This window comes from Hyalella azteca, unplaced genomic scaffold (assembly GCF_000764305.2).
Source record: "Hyalella azteca isolate HAZT.00-mixed unplaced genomic scaffold, Hazt_2.0.2 contig11629, whole genome shotgun sequence".
In the NCBI taxonomy this organism is placed as follows: Eukaryota; Metazoa; Arthropoda; class Malacostraca; order Amphipoda; family Hyalellidae; genus Hyalella; species Hyalella azteca.
Genome location: NW_025941620.1, coordinates 190,974 through 212,600, shown reverse-complemented (window position 1 = coordinate 212,600; position 21,627 = coordinate 190,974). Strand labels below are relative to the sequence as shown.

At 36.4% G+C, this 21,627-nt stretch overlaps 1 protein-coding gene across 1 annotated transcript; it reads right to left on the bottom strand.

Annotated features, from left to right (window-relative positions):
- Positions 1-14,423: 14,423 nt before the first annotated feature.
- Positions 14,424-21,408, bottom strand: LOC108676482 (AP-2 complex subunit sigma). Its single transcript, XM_018164562.2, has 5 exons — positions 21,208-21,408; positions 18,564-18,713; positions 16,728-16,901; positions 16,035-16,181; positions 14,424-15,696 (listed from the first exon to the last, which is right to left on the bottom strand). The coding sequence occupies exons 1-4, from the start codon at positions 21,277-21,279 to the stop codon at positions 16,080-16,082; spliced, it is 498 nt and encodes a 165-aa protein (XP_018020051.1). The 5' UTR covers positions 21,280-21,408; the 3' UTR covers positions 14,424-15,696; positions 16,035-16,079.
- Positions 21,409-21,627: the final 219 nt, after the last annotated feature.

Genomic DNA, 21,627 nt, shown 5'->3' with positions numbered 1-21,627 from the left:
GTAGAATACATGAAAAACATGAAAGCCTCAAAGCCGATTGATATTTCCGGTCTCATAAGTTGCAGAGTCTCGTTTTCACGATATCTTTTTCCGGATAAAAAATCGGTTATGTCAAAATCAATGTTATTCGAGTACCTCTGTGCAACACAGAAGTTGCTGAAGTTAACCACAAAAATCTTTGACTTGGAACATTAATCGCAGTCTGAATGGAGTCGACATAACCGCACAATCTAAGAACGATGTCACCTGACCATGCAATATGACCGAGAGAAGCGAGTGAGCGGTTAATGGTAAGACGGTCGTTGCTAATGGACAACAGCTGTGCCTTAATATCCTTTTATTGCATTTAATGACACCATTTACTAGTGAAAACGATCTCGTGTCAACGGCCATCCAAGATACGGTGCGTAAAGGTTCCCCAAAAACGTTGAAAATGGAAAAAGTCGGAATATGGGAAGAAATATACAGGCTGGGGACCACTTATCAGTTTAGGCGAACGAGTGTTCGTACTTCCGGACGGGAAAAGTTTTGCTGAACGAGGGAAATCTTAAATATATCATTATTATTATTTTCATTGTTATTGTTATTATTATTATTATTATTATTATTATATTTTTCTATTATTATTTTTACTATTTTATTATTAACTATGTTGTTTTAACAGAATAAAATGTAGGAACATACGATTTCACACAACATGTGACCTAAAAAAATTTTGAAGAATAAACTTAAAAAATATAACTCAGTACTCACTGCAGTGAGTGACAGAGAGCGCATTTTCTCGTCGACGAAAACGTGAAGTAAAGACGGACAGACAGACAGACGGACGGGCAGGCAGATAGGGCGAGCACAATAGTGCATTTTTTTCATAAATGAGAAAATGCGCTAAATACTGTAATTAAAACTGGACAAGATCTGCAAAATTGTTAACGTCCAATTTACTGACAGTTTATCAAATTAATAGATAAGTTCATGTTGTTCGAGTTAGTGTTACATTTATGAAATTCGATTTTTCGATCAGTAAAAATGAGTAACGGAATGGGGATTTTTTTGCCCCTGTAATAAGTTGAATAATTTCTGTAGTATCCCAGTCCTCAGCACGTGGGACACCAAAGGTCAAGGAGTCAAAGTTTTTGGCAGGGCTTTCCGCTAAAGCTCTACTCTGTTTTAAAACCGTCGGCCTAGGCCATAAAAATAGTTGATCTAGTCCATTAAACGAGGATGCTTCAAAAAGTTCGTGGGAAAACAACAGTTTGAAAAAATTATCAAATTTACTAGGTTTATTTTCATACATATGCTCTATCTAGGTCAATATATTCCTGTGAATTGTACCAATAAATCCATGTTTCATCCCCGTTCGCAATCCGCGTAAGAAAAAGTTCGGAGTTCTCATCCCACTCATGCAAAATTTCCTTAGGAACATCGACCCTTAGGAAACATCCGGGCTTTCCTTAGGAACATCCGGGGGCAATAGCCTGGGAACCCGTTGAGCAGAGGGCTTGCTCAGTCCCAAACTGTTAATTAGATTGTGTGTGTGAACTCACGAAGATGTTGAGTATCTCTGCTACTGATTCGGTGGTAATTCGATTATCTTTTTCAATGAGATCATGGACAGCATCAATGTAATCCCCACAAACTGATGTGCGAGGCCTTCCTCTTCAAGGGTCATCTTTGGTCTTATGTCTTTTGCCTACGGAACGACTCATCCATTTGTAGGTTGCTAATTTTTTCGAGGCACTATTTCAATAAAATTATTCCAGAAAGGTAATGAAATGAGCTGTTCTTCACCATGAATTTGATCTTGGACCTGGCCTCGATTTCGGCAGCGTCCATGTTGCATGAACGATTGTTGCTTCTAAAACAGCGCCCGGCGTTTGTAAAGTATATTTAAAAGTTCATGCAAAAACACGTTATAAAACATTGAGACAGGATCGTTCTGGTGCATTAGTCACATAATCTTTTCCTATAATTTTCAGTTAAATCTATTTCCATGAACTTTTTGAAGCCCCTCATACACATCAAAATCCGGAAATCCGTAACACTTAGCAACGTTTCTTGGAACCGAACAACCGTATTATTATAGTAGCAACACCTTTAAATGCTTTCATCGAGAAGATATTGAAATATCGTTCCACGTTCCAAAGCGTTGTAGAGCTTTCATCTGAAATGTAATGAATTACATCTCCTGCCTTGTCTGGGCGTGGCTGCCTTATTTACACCACAATCAACTAGACAACAAATGGTTTTCCGATGCAATATTTATGGCTAGCGCTTCGTGGACGGCTTGTTATAAAAATAATGGGAATTGAGGGGCTAAAACCATCTTGGATCGTTCTTGAAACTTAGAGTTCACTGAGTACGCGGACAAAGACAGGAGACATTTTTCAAATCAGCTCTACACGACGATTTGAAAAAGCATAAGGAGGATACATGAAACAGAAAACCTTCTCCCAAATATTATTCGATCTTGAATAAATCATAGGGTTAGGTCCAAAACAATGGTCTTCAAATTTGCCCGAAGGAGCAAAAAATGGAAATTTCAAAATCTAAAGAACCTGCGAGCAAGAGCACAATTTTTGCGCCATACCTCGCACATTACCCTTCAGTTGTGAGAAGCTCTGCACGAGCTGCGCTGGTTTCTAGGAAGTCAAACGGCAGGAAAGATCATAGTGGGGTTCTTTAGGACCCTATTTAAGACCTCTTGGGGTCGTTTCTTGCTTACATGATTTCGTGAACATCACTTTATTAAAATAGTCCCATTTTACTGAAATTACTTTATATGACAAAGATGGAAAAATACATTTTAATTTCGAAATTGCACAACGCTTGCACTTCAAGTCTTGCATGTTGCGCCGACAGTATTTCAGTGGCCAAGTAATCATTATTTTCGTCAGGTGACTGTGTGACTTTTTTCAGTGGCACTTTATTCGTACGTTTTCTAGAGACCGAAGCTTACTCTCCGGTTGACTTCTTAGTTAGTGTTTAGTTTCACCTTGGGAGAGAAATATTTCGACGAGTTCATTTTAAGCCTGTTAATAATCTGGCCCAAGTTATGACTTTGCAATGTCTAATATAGAATATAACTTGCATCGAGTTATATCTTTTCAAACGCTACCAATTAAATTACAGGCTTTATTGCTAAAAATTTATAATTTCCATCAGAAGTAACCATGTACTCAAAAGAACGTTTAAAAAACAATAGAAAAGACAATTTTGTAATTTTTTTCCGAAGGCTATACTGGCACGCCAACATTCCATTATGGCATACCAGGCCATGAGACTAGTTATTAACAATATAATATAAATGTGTCTTTAACGATAATTAATTTAAATAAAACTTATTCGTATCGTTTCCAAAATATGATATTTATGTTATGGATGAATTGCAAAATAGTATTTATCGATATAGCTTCAGGGAATCTACGACATTGAACAAAATATCTGAATTCCATGCAACGACTGTAGGCCCCAACCTCGATCACCGCGGCCGCACCATATCCACAGCTGAACAAACTGTTACGATGTAAGGCAAAGCCAAATCCAGACCGAAGCTTCACCGGTAATTATGCTTTCATGCTCAACAAAAAAAGCTGGAGCATGCAAATAAAGGGAAGCGAGAGTGATGCGAAAAAAAATTCGATAAGAACTTCGAAAAACAGTTGAATGCTATAAGATCCTGAGCTTGCTCCATTATCACAATGGGAGGGATGTGAGGAGGCCATTTTCAAAAGTTTTTTTCTAAAAGTGAGTCGTAAGTACGCGATGTAGAACCTAATCCGACTTTGCATCAGCTACTGAGCGCAATTAAATTTATTGTGACTCTGTTTATTGTCCGCAAAAAAAGCAAATGTTGATTTTTGTTTGTATATTACAATTGAAATATTGAATTGAAATAAACTAAAAGAATTGAAATAAACTAACTTTCTCTAATCACGATATTCATATCGCCGAAATTCTCAAAATCGTCGTCATGCAAAATTTCCACAAGCACAAATGGCTGAAGTGGCTGCTATATTGCAATATTCCTAAACATTTTTTTTATCCAAAAAAAACACGATAATTGGACTCGGCTTTCTCCGAAGCGTAACTCATTTGCGGACGGTTGCAAGCTTTCCGCAGAAAGAACAATCGTTCTTCTAGCGCCCAAGGCGGCAGCGGATTGTTCAGCTCTCAGGCCGGCTTATTAGTGAGGCTCTTCTCGGAACTCGCCCCCGATGATCGGCCAATTGCTCTGCTCACATTCTACTCGTACCTTCCATAGGTGCTTCCCTAGTTCATGGAAATAACAGCCTATGCATCAATACATGCGCTGAGATGCAAAGGAATTCGACAAAACTATAGTTTTTGTTCTAAACCGTCGTGAAACGAAACGCCCGAAGTTGCAAACTATAGTATTTGGCCCAAGCACAATTTTTTCTTTTTATAGAAATGTGAATCACATTATTGACAAGTAACCAAATGCGCATTAACAATATAAATAAATGAACTATGAGTACGAAAAAGACAAATCCATGAGAATTGTTCACAGCAAAGGAAAATATTTTTCCTGCAGTTAAATGCAGAAACAAAAATTTTCAAGTACACGTTAACTTTCATATCTGATAATTGTGAAATTTTTATCAAAAATGATGCGTTAGATATAGTTTTAGTGATGAAAAACGCTCGTGTGCATAAAGAGCCAGAAAAATTGACTCGCAGAAGGCACCTCATATGTACGCATGTGCAGCACATCACGGGCAAAAATTAAATTAGTGATTGTGATCTACGCCTTTATGGCTTCCTGTCAATTGAAGGATTCATAATAATTATTCCATATCCGAAAGCAGACGAACATGTCGACTATCTGCATGAGATATAAGGACGCGCAGGCATGACTATGCACATTCCCAAGCCGGGTAAAATATGCCCAGAGAATTACTTACCGATTTTTCAAGGGTCTCGATGGGAGTAAATTACTTTGATGCTTCAATTTAGTTACACGTATCACTATTACCAACATTATATAACAATAGTAATCATTATTATTATTATTATTATAGTAATGACATGCGAAATCGAGTAACATGAAGTGAAGATGTTGGACGCATTTGTCGTCATGGAAAGTCACGATTCAAAAAATAGAAATGACGACAGGTCACTGATTGAACGTTCAAATGTTTTTTTTTTTTTTTTTTTGCTTTATAGTTAGCCCAGGTGGATATGAGCGCCAAATTTCAATTCTAACTCCTAATTTAACACATACATAATAAAAGTTTCTAGAATTACCGCTAAAACGAAAGACTTTAGAGGTAAATAACCCCCAGGGATCAAGATGACAGCTAATAATTTTTGAAGGCAAGTGAATTCGCTAATTTAAAAAGCAACAACATGAAATATCCTGCGTTCTGAGATGAAAATTCTCGAGCCAAGGACCACTAAATCCCAATGGTATAATTAAGTTGATATGTTCTTTTAAAATAATGCTACTCTCCTATAGTTGGGGAAAAAGTAATAAAATATTAGCAGCTCAAGGAAGAACGAGAAATTTTGAAGGCATCAAAGCGATCGAAAATTCTTGATTTGTCTATATTATTCAGGATATAATTTTGTTATTTTGAGTAAATCGAGTATACATTTGCTAGTAAAAGGTTTCTCATTTCCCTAACAGGATCTTAATGCATTTTTAGGACAGCTTGGTTTATAGCTAAGAGCCGAAACGTTGTAGCCTGCAATTTCAACAAGTTTTTTTTTCATTTCTAATATTCTGTTTACAATAGACTTATGTAGAAAGTATTTGTCGGCTGCATTGCCTTGAGAAAAACTTTTTACCGCATTTTCTCATTTATGGAAAAATGCACTATAGTGCTCGCCATGTCCGTCTGTCTGTCCGTCTGTCCGTCCGTCTGTCCGTCCGTCTGTCCGTCCGTCCGTGACCTCAAGTTTTCGTCGACGAGAAAATGCGTTTTCTGTCACTCACTGCAGTGAGTACTGAGTTATATTTTTTTAATACTTTTTGGAGCAAATCCCTTTATGTCTAATCAACTTTAGCACACTGTGAGCATTCTTACGGGCTCGTTCCCAGTTATGTAAAATTCAAGGTTTAGGTTCCGTTTTTGCGAATAGATCCAGTACAATATTTCTAGTGTCCTATTGATCTCCTCCAAGGTTAATTCGATCAAATACGACGCTTTGCGATACCATTTTTACTCTTTGTGGTATAATTAGTACTTGGCTATAAGCAAGCTAAGCCATCGAGCGTTCGCTCCCACGCGAGGCACTCTATACTAATTACGGATGAAAGCTTGACCAAAAGGGCGTGGAACTGAGGGCATTTGCATAGAAATTAATCTATTAAAAGCCCCAACAAGCCATGCTTAGATAGGTGCTAAAACGCTCGCTTTGATCGTCCATAGCTGCAGTAGCATCAACGGCTTCGAAGCAAAATTTGCAATTCAACCATAATTTTATGACCCGTCGATATTGCCATTCATGTATTAAAACGTTTCAATCATAAATTCGGTTCGTTTCACTTGCCATCATTTCCTGTGAAGTAATTTCTTCATAGAGGTTCATTGTTCTGAGATAAAAATATACGTAAACGAACATCATAAAAGGCATATGTTATAATGAAACAAGCATGCTCTCATAAATCGAACACGCAATCCTAAAAGGAACATGCTATCCTAAAACGAACATGCTGTCATGAAGTTATCCTTCAGCAAAAAAAAAAGTTGTTACGTAAGGAATAGGCTGTCTTTAAAAAACATTAACTCATAAAGTGAAGAAGCTTAAACAATCCAAATATGCTATTATAAATCAAACATCCAGTGGATCAGAGGTTGTTCAGTCATGATACAAACGTGTATGGAAAATCTGAAGAGATTTTTTTGTTATGGCCGGACCCTTAAGCGAGCATGCTAAGCATCCTACGCAAAGGACATCATAGTTTATTGTTAAAGAAATATAACTCAGTACTCACTGCAGTGAGTGACAGAGAGCGCATTTTCTCGTCAACGAAAACTTGAGGTCACGGACGGACGGACAGACAGACAGACAGACGGACATGGCGAGCACAATAGTGCATTTTTTCCATAAATGAGAAAATGCGCTAAAAATCATATCGAAAAGAACTATTTCCGACGCCGAATTATGTCGTCAGGGACGAGTATCAGGTATTATTATTTTAGAACACAAGCTGCAATGAAACCCGTACAGTACCTGAGCTACAGTCGTGATGAGAGGCACAGTATTTACAGTCCGACAATTGGACAAGGGCAGTGTTGCCAACCAGCGGGCCATGTGCTGCAGGTGTGGCACCTGCTGCAAAGCTGCAGTTGTTAGCAGCGGTTGTACCTGCAGCAGCGAGGCTCGTCTATGGCTCGTGATCTCATACCTGTAACGAAATTTTCGACGTTCAAACTCCAAAATATATAATAAGTAAGAAGTAAGTCAAAATCAAAACATTGAAATTAAAAATAAATTTCGTTGCAGTCTCTACTGATAAATATTTTGAAGATATTTGTACATAATACCATATATTTTTTATTGTAATCTATTCAAGTAATCAATGAGAAGGTATCACTGAGAAGAAATATTCAACACAATATCGATGGACCGATAATTTCAGGCCGAAAAGTCCACGCTAACTACTCCTGATATTTCAGTTACTCATACCGCAATTTTTCAAATTTTCGTTAAATTTTTATGTTAATAATCCTAACGGTCAAAACTTTTTGATTGTAAATTGTATGAAATAGTACTCAATTAAATAGAAAGTTTTATTGTGCGATCATTCCTACTCACCCGACATCACAGTCACCGAACAGTAGGATCATCAATGTTGCCAACATCTGACACTCTATGGACGAGAGGGGAGGTGAGTCGTGGTCTTCAACCACCCAGCCGGTTTCTTCAAACCTGAATTTTTGGTTTTGGAATGTGCATTTAAACGGTGAACGCTTGAGCAACGAGCACAGAAGTTGAGGTAGATCCTGATCGTTCAACAACCTTGTAGTTAGGCATAATGGAAGGAGTTTTAGTTGGCTAGATGCACCGTACAGGAGCGAGATCGCACGCACGCCATTCAGTAACTGAGCGCGGCGATACTCCCGCTTAAGCTCGCTAGCGGTGCTTACATAATTCTGACCTGCAGACGTGGTTAAAATACTGGCTATTAGCCTTAATGAAATCATAATTTCCCTGCATTTCATTTGAAATAGTTCATTCTAAACTAAGAAATGTACTTAAGTAAAAGGGATATACAACTTCCCGAAATGTTAAAGTCACATTCACATTATATCTATTAAAATATTCTGACTGCGATTTTAAGTGGTCTTGCATAGAAAAACTCATGCCATTTAGCTAATAAGTAATATTATTCACTGTATACGAAATTCGAACTATTGCGGCATTGCATCTGCAAATTTTACACATAGAAATCTACAATCTCCATCATCAATCATCATCGCAATGATGCAAAGAATATTCATCACTCATTCCCGAATAATTTACTTTGTTCCTCGGAAGGGAGCCACAGAATTTCTTCTTCTCTTGCAGTGGCGCAGAAAAACGCGAGGTCGGTGAGTTGTCTGATGCTCCAATCTGCGAAGTCGAGACTCAGCGAAAAGATTGTGCTGTGTGCCGAAAGTTCCTCCTGAGATCCTACATCTTCTTCTCTGCATTTATGACTCATATTCTCATTCAAACATCCTCCTACTTTGGCTCGCTCATAATTGTCGTCAGATTTGGTTGAATCTTTCAATTTTATTCCTGAGATTTCAACAGCATCTGATTTTGTTTCAAGAACCAATAGATCTGAAGATATGTTTTGTTTTAAATTTTTTTGATAAGACAGTTTAGGGTCACAGGCTTCTGTGAAATTAGACTCATTCGAATCGTTAGTCTCTTGAATGCAAGAATCTTCGTTGGTGAAACATGACTTCGTTTCAACAGGATGTAAGGAATCTTTCACTATAAATTCTCTTTCCTTTGACTTGACACATTCAGAAGATAATGGAATATTTTGAGAAAAGATTGTCACCCTTTCCCCAGAACTTTTTCCTTCGTCTTTTGTAGAGCATTGCTTCTCTTTATTGTTCAATTTTGAGCTATTTTTATTTGCGGTATTTCTTAACTCGTCAGCTTGTTCATGCGTGAGTTCTTGTATTAAGGATTTTCGTTTATCAGCTCTGGAACTGAACGGCACTTTACAGCCTCCACTTTCAGCCTCTCCACATTCTTCTCTTGCCTTTCGAGCAAGAGTTTTTACGATCTCATCCTTCAGTTGGATCACCTCAGGATCTGGTTTCTGATCTCCTTCTTGGATAGAAGGATCGTCACTCCACGTGTAAATCATTCCCTGCAGGATGCTCGCCAGGGCGTTTTCGAGCTGCAGCTATTGCGAAACTTTTTTCAAGAATCATCAAAAACGGCGTAAAGTGCTTATTACTCTCATTCAGCGCTATATTATAGCCAATTTTCAAATTTCGTCTATCAGCATGCTATGATAATCAATACCAAATAATGTCAGAAATGGTGTAATCAATCGTATATTAGCTAATCAAAGGAAACCCCATTGCCTTCTACTCTCATTCAAAGCAAAATTATAGATAATTTTTAAAATTTCAGGACTCAAAATACTGTAACCATCCCTACTAAGTAGTTTCAACTATGGTGCAATCAAAGTAAATATATATATTAGCAAACCAGTGTAAACCCAAAGGCGAAGTCATTGAGTTTACAAATATTTGAATAGTATATTACGATACGTATACGATATACGTATTTCCGTATATTTGAAGATAATAACTCACCAGGAAAGACCCGGGCAATGATGACTCAACATTTAATCCTTTTTTGGGCACAGAATGCTTTGTTTCGACGCCCCCCATAGGTCTCTGTTCTTCAGGTACTTGTATATGTGCGGCATTAGAAACAAGGTTGCCGGTAAGACTCTCTTCCGAATGTGAAAGTTCCTCATTTGAACTATGCGAAGAAGGAACGACGCCTTTGCTGGAGCTGACTGGATTTTCCATTGCATGAACTTGCGATAAAATTAATCTACGAATAGATTCTGTTTGGATCAAATTCCAAACGACTGCTGTAGCCTGAGAAAAATTTTTTAATACTGTTTAATTTTAGCAATTCTAGTCACATGAATGTGTTATAATAAGAAAAGTTAGCAAAATAAAATGTTCATCTATAATGTATTCACAGCGTCCCAAATTAAAATGAGAACAATTTCCGAAAATTTATTTCCATTTTCTTCATCACTAACGTGAACAATGTTTCCATCATGTACACTCAAAACTGCATGCAACAGAAGAGGCTATATATTGCTTGGAACAAATGCAGTAAACCGCTCAGACATTCCTGAGCTACCATTAATTGCCATGGAACACAAAATAAAGAAGCGAGCGCTCGTGCAAAACGCTGAACCGCAAAAAAAATCTGTCGACGCGTCCGCCCACACGGAAATAAATCATAGAGAAGATCTCACCTTACCGCGCTGCAACAGCAGCTGCGACACGTCAGTCGTGTCGTGACTGATGACGCGAGTGTCAGTCGTGATGTCGACAGAGTCAAGCTTGATGATGTGGGTATCAAGTTTCATTACTTGAGTGTCTGAAATAATGGTTTGAGTGTCGGGAGAAATTGCTTTGGTAGAAGATACGATGACATGGGCATCAGATAAACAGTCTTGAGACTCAGGTGTGATGGCCGTAGGTGTGATGCCTGGTGCGGTGGGCCTTAAAGCTTGGGTCTGAGGTGTGATGCCTGGGGGGGTGGGCCTTAAAGCTTGGGTCTGAGGTGAGATGCCTAGAGGGGTGGGTCTTAAAGCTTGGGTCTCAGGTGTGATGCCTGGTGGGGTGGGTCTTAAAACTTGGGTCTGAGGTGTGATACCTGGTGGGGTGGGTCTTAGAGCTTGGGTCTGAGGTGTGATGCCTGGTGGGGTGGGTCTTAAAGCTTGGGTCTGAGGTGTGATGCCTGGTGGGGTGGGTCTTAGAGCTTGGGTCTGAGGTGTTATGATTTTGATGTCTTCAGAGCTTGCGCGAGCTGACGCTGCTTGCAGGCTGCTGTGAACGTGCAAGCTGATCACTTGACACGCCGATTCCACCCATCTGAGATAGATCATTAATAAAATATAACTATTAAGCAAGAATCATCTACGTATTGTCAATAAAAAATTTACAGATATAAAAAACAATAATATTCATAAATTGATTAAAGTTTGACACTGAAAGCGACCTGATGGTTAGTGATGGAATCACTGTCATCGAGAATAGAAAATTAACGAAGATAAAGTACAAAATAAATAAAGATGAGCGTCTGGCCTTTTTATCGGCTAACTGCCACGCGACACACATTCATTTCAATCTTCGTGGATAAGAAGTCGGGAGCAAGGTTGGGAAGAAAGAACAGTTTTGAAAAGATGAAGATGTGTGCAGGTGAATTGGATTGGAGGATTGGAGTTAGTGTCAATATTGGTCATTTAGAGTTATTAAGTCATAATTCTGCGTCTCAAGCATTGCACTGTATTTTAATCCTGCATATTAAATTGGAGGCTCTTGAACTATTGATGACGCCTTTTTGACATATTAAAATGTTTTTGCTCTATTTTAAATTTGTTAATAATTTAGCGTTAACTTTAAAAGACAAAGTTTGCTACGTTGCCATGGCGAAAAGTTAGATGCGCATAGCGACGGCGTCCTTAGCAACGAGTTTGCTACGACAGTGCGATGCTCTCTGAAATTCTGATAGTTTATATGCATGTCGTATATTTTTTCCACTGTATTACTTGTCATTGAGAATAATCGAACTACTCTTAAGCTTTTATCATAAGACTGCATATTTACGAACACCAAATAATAGCTCCCCATTGAAGGAAATAAAATAATTGAATTACCTACCACCAGCTATTTGCTAAAAAATATGAGACATTCTTGTACAATCTTTCTTGTGGGTTACAATATTGTGATATGCCATACTAGACATATATTAATTAATTAATTAATTAATAGCGGTTTCAGCGTTTATTAGGCCGTAGGCCTGTCGCCAATTCTTAACATCGCAGAACATTCACAGCATTTTGCGGTCTCGAACTCCCAACTCACTGCTACAATTCTGCTGTGCTTAACCGCCCGGCCTCCTTGCCGATTCTGACCAGAAACTGGCGCACATATCTGGGATCGAACCCGCGCCTCTCTGCGCTAATCTTGGTACTCTGAACTTTAACCACTGGGCCACCCTGTCCACACGGGAGTTTAAACACATAACACAAGGATATAACACAAGGATTAATGAATACTTTATAGCTACATTGCATTGTGTATATTCATCAGTCGACTATTATTTTCCAAAATTTTATTCGGTTACATTTATTTATTTTACTCACTTTTGGGTGAAAGCTTCGCCTACGTTCCAACACTCGAGGCCATCCACTAACTTTAAAATTTCATCCTGTGCTGCATTCGATGGCATGTTAACAGTTTGTTTATTCATCAGGCAATCACTTCTCAGATGAACCTGGTCACAGTAATTAAACAATATCAGTTGATTGCTTACCCGCTTTAATGATTATCGAGCACCTGTACAAGACGGGCTCGTTATCTAATGCAGCAAATGCTTCTACAATGTAAATAGAAAAATACAATTTTATCTTCAATGATAAAGCTCATCACAACAGGTCATGAGCTTGTCTCAAGCAGTTATACAAATAAGATGGACTTTTGCTAAATTTATCACATTTCAGCACCGAACATTCATATGAAAAAGATTGAACCCTTTTCACACAAAGCAAAAGTATTCAACTCAGGCATTTATAAGAAATTTTCTCGAGATAAAAAGAAATCCCAGGCAAACTGTGATTAAACAGACAAAATTAACTTACTACGTCAGAGCTGTGATCAGCGGAAGCGTTTGCTTCGCGACTGCTGCTATCTCAGTCTGCTGTGCCGCGTGCACCTCCGCGGCACAATCGATTCAAGAACAACAATCACTCACAGAAAATGGTTCCGGAAAAACTACGATGATGGGCGGAATATAACGTGTCATAACGAATATGATTCTCGTCGAAGCGGTGAAATGATGCAGGAACTAATCGTCAAATAGGAAGAGAGTTGAAAGTTTGGGTAATGCAGAACAACAAAAACATGAATTATTCGATAATTTGGCAGTCCTTTTATAATAATTAAAGTAAGTATTAGAAAAGTAACCATATCATCATCTATCCTGATTCCTGACATATATTTTTTCTTGTGTGGAACCGCGATTTATGTAAGCAAATGTGAACAATGATTTTAATTCATACTTTTGAGTTTCAGCGGTGAATTGAGCAAATAGTAAATCGAACTATGGACTTCCAAAGATCCAATTAATTACCTCGGATGATGTCGTATCGTTAATTCGCTTAAATGCGTTCATCTCATCGCAAGCTGAACGCACTGCAAACAAATTTTTTACTACATTCAAATCGAATATTTTAATCTATTCCCATTTACTGCCATGTGTATCCGTCCTAAACAATGACCGAGAAAACCGAACCATTTCACCTCGCTTCTTGTAGATGAAAATATGGACAAAAACCGATTCGACAAAAAAGTGCTTGAGCGTTTTAGCGTGGGAAATTGCCAGAAGTAGAATTATTGTGATTTGTGCGGCTCAACTGTCATCGGAATATCGCAAAATCATTCACTTTGATGTAAAAGTTCGTATTCCCTCATTCAGTAATGTAGTTCCTATCTCTCATTCAGTAATGTAGTGTAGATCACAGCGTTACAATAAATCCGCTGCTCACTGCACCAAGTTTTTTCCTTATAATTACTTCGACATGTGGCACAGAACCATGGCAATGCATCTATCGTTTCACTATCAGAAATTTGACTGGGGGTGTAGAGAAAATTTCAAAGACTAATGGAGAAGAACACATATTTTCAATCACAAATATATTTCTGCCATGGTTGAACTATATAGGGTAGACACACGAGGACATCCGTCTTTCAGTTCAGCTTTCTTCTTACGAAAAACGTAAACAATCCCACGGCGGATTGGTTGACTGGTTTAATAGCATTTTTGGTGATTGGTCAATGCCCGTGACGTCACTGAGAACAGTGAACTCACAGACGAACAAGCTACATCCGCAAAAAATGAGCACCTCGTGGGTCAACCTTATACTACTTCGACCATGATTTCTGCGCTCCATAGCTGACGATGTTTGGACATGGAAACCGGACATGAATGCACACTAAAAGCAAGCTTTCCGACCACGTTTCAAACTTGGGGTATTTCTTTCATCAATTGAGTTTAACGTGAATTTTAGTCAACATGAAAAAAGGCCCTAAGGTTACAGGAACTTGCTGAACTATAAACCGAGAAAATAATAGATTTCTCCAGCCTACAACAAGGATTGATAGACGCAATTATTAGGATAAATAAATAGTTCAAAATCGCGGCAGCAAGACATTTACTAGCTAAGGGAAAACACGTAGTATCTTACTAAGCTACCAAGAATAATTGGAATGCCGTAGCTACAATTCATGGCCGCTGAACAACAAGAATTCACAAAGGTTTCTCGCATTTAACTCGTCAACAAGCCAGACCAGATCTGCACAACGTTACAGTTCTGTAACAAAAAAGACAACACAGCTGAAACCTAAACTGTTCATAGTATAGATATAGTATATGAATATATAGATATACTACCTATATATTCATACTATACTATACATTCAATCGTCTCAATTCATCAAACGGATAGGTTCTAATATAGGTTCAAGATTTTTTTCTACAGTTCATGCTCTTTTTACAAGTTGTGTCAACATTGGGACAGAACGAACGGCTTGAACACAAAAAATAAATTTATGAATTTATTATATCAATAAACTTGCTCAGAATTGCATACGTACCTAAGTAGTGAATCAAACTCGCGATAAATATAAATGATTTGATTGGATTACTAATGAGCATATATGATCCAAAACAATTGTTTGCAGATATAATTCACTTACCAACACATATGAAATTTCATCCGCTGACTTGAAAACTAATTTTTCTAATATCAGCAACCTCCTCAAAAACTTTTATTAATATAACTAAAGTTATAGAATAAAATAACAAAAATGTCAACTTTACTAAATTACACTAACCTACTGTTCGTTCACACAATACGACAGATTCATTCTTATGAATGAAGGGGATTTTAAAATTGATTTTCAACGCTATACTGGGAACATGCAAAAAATTGTGTTCATTTAGTTAAATAATAGTAAAGCAATTATATTAATAACCTCTTCGACAGCATGATTAGCAGAGCACTCAACAATCATGGATGTATTCAAACCTTCTGACCAATGAATAATTTTCAACATAGTGAAATGATTTATAGCTGTCATCATTTCAACCCATCACACAAAAACCGGCTCGTGGACAGTCAACCTACCAAGAATGCAAAGAAAGTCCAGACTAAATTCACACCCTCATCCAAAAAAAATGAATAAACAAATAAAAATAATAAATTTATCCTTGTAAGAAACCTAGGTTATTGCCAATTCAAATTCCAATTAATTGGAAACTGAAAATAAGAGGTAATTTTATATTGATTTTAAGTCAAAATGAAGAAAATTCTTAATCAAGTTAATGAATAGGAGATTCCTGTCATCTTCATCAAAATATTTACTAGGTATTGAAGATGACCAGATGGCAGCAGACGGCTTGAATTCTCTGCAAAACACAAATTTATCATCAAAGTTGTTTTTAGAAATTTAAATGGCTTTTAAGGAATCAAGGTAATAAAAAATATATACATTTATATCCCAAATTACGAATGAAAAATTACATTGCCTCTTTACATTCAAATACAATTTTTGGATGGAAAATTATGGAAAATATTGTGGAGATTGTAGTATCATTAACATTAGCAACAAAAAAATAATTTACAGCAATTTTACTCACTATTTAGCATTTAATCTGCTTACTCATCAATCAGAAGATAAAAAAGTTTTTAAACATGAAAAATATTTCATGAGAAGTGTGGCACGAAGGGAACTCAAATCACAAACCCAAGTAGTGTTGACGAGTGGGAAAGCCGAGTACAAATGGGATCTTCACTCTAATGAGTTAAGCATGAGAAGTTGCTTTAGAACCTTAGTCTGACTTGTCTCTCGTATCTCACCGGCCAAGAACATTTCGTCTACAACGCTGTATACCTGCAAAAAAAAAATAAGTCTAGTTAAAAATATTTTGTTGCACATTCAAAAATGTTATTGATCAGCAAATTCAATAAACTTAATAACTCCACAAGAAAGGACATGTGATGAATTGCAATGTAGTACCGGAAGTTGTTTTTACATGTTTATATTAATGATCACATATGAGCAGGCTTCAAATATTTTTTTTATATTCTTCTTGAAATCTACCAACAATTTCCTACTTCTAGGTTGTTTCTGAATTCTACAATAAATGTCATACTAATTATCAAAATAAGTTTTTTCTAAGCTTGGTGAAATTTAACTCGGCAGTAACTGATGCTACCAATTAGCTTGCAATGTTCTTAGCATTCATTATTAATTGTCCCACGTTCCTACAACAAAATAAGTTTATTATTAACCTATCTCTCACATCAAATTTATGAAAGTGTTCAACTATTTAATTTGGCAAGCAGCAAAAAGAATCCAATCTTAAAATAAAATAAAAAATACTTCTGAAAGTTTAGCAAAAAGCCAGGACTATTAATAGTGCTGAAAAACCCTTACCTTGTAAAAGTTGAACACCAAATCGAGCTCACACACGTTGTGGAAGTACTCATTGAGGACCTCCACAAAATTATGAATCGCCTCCAAGTATATGAGGTTATTGTCAGCAATATCCACGCAAATGCAGAAATATAGTCCTGCATAGCGGCGGTAAACTATCTTGAAGTTTCGAAACTGGAATAAAAGAAAAAAATGCATTACTCAGCATGATATTGAAAAGCACCCCATGCAACTGATCAATATATTATGATGCAAACATTAATAGCTCACTAGGATTTAGTAAAAAATATTATATTATATTATTATTGAAATTAATTTAAAAATAAAATAAATTATATTAAAATAATATAATAAAAATATATTATATAATTATTATTAATAGCCAGCTGGCATCAATGGAGGCCATTCTGTATAAACTTATTTAGGTCAGAAATCTTTCCTAAGGAAATTTTACCTCTACAATTTAAAAATTTACCCATCCCAAAAAATTGCAAAGACAGCAGTAGAAATATCTAGGTCATCATTTAAATATATAAGGTAAATTGATGAAATTCCATTAATTGAAGTCAAATAGTTACTCACTTAATTTGTGTGTTCAAATTTTGATTATACAAAAGAATATGAGAAGTGACCACATTTAATAAATTCTCCAACTGCGATTGACTTCTCCAATATGTAAAATTTTGAAAAATTCATATGAGTAGATATAGTACCCATACTTCTCTACACTGGTTTCGAAAATTTCAATTTCTGCACATTTTTATGCTTGACTGCAAAAGATTTAAGAACATCAAGAAAAGTCCACTTCTTCATGAAGGAGCAAAAAAATAAAAATCTACTTTGCATGTAGCTTTTCTCTAAGACTTGAGATATTTAGAATCAAATATATAATTGAAGTCTAGAATATTTCAGATCAGCTTTATAAACTAATTTCTTTTTACTTTTTCTTTTCTAAAAAGAAATTTGAAATGATTCTGATCTTTGCTTAAAAAAAATACAAATTGTTATTATCCTGGAAATTAATTTTTACATAAACCATTATTTTACATGGATGATTTCTGGATGGTACAAGCCCCCTGTGAATGAGACAAAAATGCCTATGCTCATGCAGGCATGGAATATATCTACCTTTTCAGTCGCAACTAGAGCTTTATCAACATATTCTGATATTCAGAGCTGCAAGATGCAGCTAGCAGAAATACCTATTTTCAAATTATAATAAAAGAGCATGATTGCACCATCATGAGATTCAAAATGTATAAAAAAATTGTCACCTTAGAGCCTTGAAATTTTGCTGATTGGAAAAATTCCAATACTGTGCTCATAGACACTTTTACCCGTTCCCATTATTCTTGCCCTGAGGTGGAATATATCTACCTACCTTTTGGGGCATGACTAGAGCTTACCTGCAATTTTTGGAGCCTTGAGATTCCTGCTATACAAATAAACTTCTATCAACAGAAGTTTCTTCTGTTGATAAACTTCTATCAGTATTGTCAACAGAAGTGCATGATTGGGCAGTGAGATTCTAAATGTATCAAAATTTGTCACTTTTGAGCTGCAAGATTTCAGTAATAAGTAGGAAAATTCTAACTCTGCTTTTGATTAATTTCTCCTCTGGTATAAATTAAGAAAAATAACTAATTTTCACAACCAGTTTTTAAAAATCAGCTGGGAAATATACTTATATTATATTTTTGCAAAAATTCTTTTATAAAATTATAGTTTGCAAGCAAAGTATTAGGAAATCATAAGTTTATAAAAAGTATCAGATTTAAATTTATCATTTAGTCTGAGTGTAATACTAAAGCTAAAGTAAATATATAAGCTTCTCACCTCAACAAAATTGGTGTGTTTGGCATCCCTGACTGTCACAACAGCATGCACTTCTTCAATTAACTTCTGCTTTTCATCATCATCAAAATTCATATACCACTTTGCCAGACGAGTCTTGCCGGCTCGATTCTGGATCAAGATGAAACGAATCTGTTGGAAAGCATATTGTCAAATTTATTTGCATATAAATGATAAATCCAACTTCTAATCTATAAACATTTCATATTTTATAAAATATCTACCTACATTTTATGGACTTAGGGTAAACGCGGTATATTCCGTCATTGTGGGTAATTCCGTCACCTCTCTAGTTTTTCTTTTATATTAAGCTTTGTTTTAGTTCCATGCATTCGTTGATGGTTGAAATGGTGACGTCATACATTTGCGCGTCAAACTAATGCCAAAACACTAGGTCTTGGCCATCTAGCGGGAAAATATTGAGATCTTGTACAAAAGTTAAAATTTGCTTAATTAAAAGCTTAATAGTTGTTAATTAAAAGCATAATAAAGTAGTGTTCAATATTCATTAGTGTTCTAATTCAAAGCCATGTTGTATTCCATTAATTCCAATACAGCTCACACAGCAAACGGAATTCAAACACGTGGATGACGGCATTACGTATCAGTAGAATTTGAAGCGCGGACAGAATACGTCTCACCACATGCCGAATATTGCCACACACAGTGAAGTCAGTGATGGAATATAGGGATTTGGTAGGTTTGCACTCTAAAGGCTTTTACATAAATATGGCAAGTTGGCAACATTTTGTGACGTTTCATCATTGCCGACGCGTACTACGGTGTTTTGAGAGTCACCTAAAGCAAACAGAACTTGGAGTAACGCATATGGTTATTTTTTATAGTTTTTCATTTCTTGATGCATCCTTAATGTGACGGAATATACTGCGTTTACCCTATTCTAGATGCAAACCAGTACAATTACTAATTAGTACTAATGATCAATCAATATGAACAGTTAGAACATCAGCATTAAATGATTAAGTCAGGCTGAATCCAGAATACTGAGAATAGGTTAATTCTAGCCTTTCTAGGTAGGTTATTCCTAGTATGGAATATATCTACTTGGCGAGCCGCGACTGAATTTTTTGAGCCGTGGTTTTATGGATTTGCCAGCCGTCAGGATTGGAATTTTTCTATTTGTTTCTGAAATCTCGCGGCTTCAACATGACGAATTTTCAATACATTTGGAATCTCGCGGCTCGATATCGCATGACCTTATTTAAAGAATTATTGTCTGAAATTCATAAAGTAACAACATTTGGCGAATTTTTCCAAAAGTCGTAACAAAAGTAACAACATAGGATCTAATAAGCAAAAAGTAACACTTTTGTTACGAACGTAACACCTCTGGCTAGAGGCGGGAAAATGATGCGTTGTGAAAAAAAAGTCGCGCTAATCAAAACTGGCACCGCGTAGATTAAGGGTAGGTTGCAAATTTTTTTTCCGCGTTAATCAAAACCGCGATATTCAAAACCGTGCTAATCAAGGGATTGCTGTACTTGTATTTGCTGATTTCAAGTCATTAATAAATTAATAAATGATTAAGTTGAGATGTTGGATTTCGACACATGAAAACTAATTCTGACACAACTTGAATTGGATACACACAGATCGTTCAAAGCTTTGTACAAAAATTGAAATTTGCTTAATTAAAAGCCTAATAGCTGTTAATTAAAACGTAATTAAGTAGTGTTCAATATTCGTTAGTGTTCTAATTCAAAGCCGTGTTGTATCCCAATACAGCTCACACAGCAAACAGAATTCGAACACGTGGATGTCAGCAATACGTATCAGTTAAATTTGAAGCGCTGACGCAATACGACTCACCACGCGTTGGATGTTGCCACACAAAGTGACGGAATATAGGGATTTGGTAGGTTTCCATTCTAAAGGCTTTTTAATAAATATGGCAACATTTTGTGATGTTTCATCGTTGCTGACGCGTAGTGAAGTGTTTTGAGAGTCATGTGAAGGCAACAGAACTTACGTAACGCATACAGTTTTTTTTTTATAGTTTTTCATTTCTCGATGCGTCCTTAATGTGTCGGAATATACCGCGTTTACCCTATTCACAGACGTATTTAAAAGTCTCAAACCATAATATTCTTCCTATAAAAACAGTTATTCACTATTTGGTAGAGCCATGTCAACTGTCAAATTTGACACATTTTTCGATGATCTCACCACGTGGCATGCATTGTCTCTCTTTGGATCTCAATATTTTCCCGCTAGATGGCCTTAACCTGGTGGTTTTGCAGTATTTCGACACGCAAATGTATGACGTCACCATGTCAACCATTAATGAACGCATGGAACTAAAACAAAGCTTAATATAAAGGAAAAACTAGAGAAGTGACGGAATTACCTACGATGTCGGAATATACCGCGTTTACCCTAGCCCTAAGATTTACAGCAATAGGCATAGGGATGCCATCATCAATATTTGTATCATAATAAAGGGTATAGCCTAAATAATAGAAAATTCTTCAAGAAGGTAATTATAAATAATACAACATGTTTGACAAGATCATTGTTATTAGGCTAGTAAGCTACCAAGAATAGCACTAACATCTACCAAAGAGAAAGAGCACCTGATAAAGTTTGTTTACTTTAATGTACTTGCCATTTTCAGATAAAAATTGTGGAAACGTTCTTTCGCTTTTTTCTTCTCTAAACAAGTGAGCCAATCGTGCATAAATTCCAGTAACCCTACGGTAGTAACGGTCCAGTTTTTCTTTCCCTACGGTAGACTAATTAGGGTGGATAATCTTCTTCTCAAGAGGCGTTGCAACGAGGTAGAACTGGCTAGTCTTTCTCCTGGATATCTGTCATGGCTTGATTTTAACCCTTTGTGACGGCAATGTGTTCTACAACTTTTTGTTTGTATTTTTCTACAGAATCATCATGAACTTGGACCGAATATTGCATCTACGTAAAAAATATTTGAATATATGTTAATGGTAAAATTTATATATTTGGGACTAGAAAATCCCGGTAGTATATGGTTCCAACGGAGATGACACAATTTACGACATCACTGATT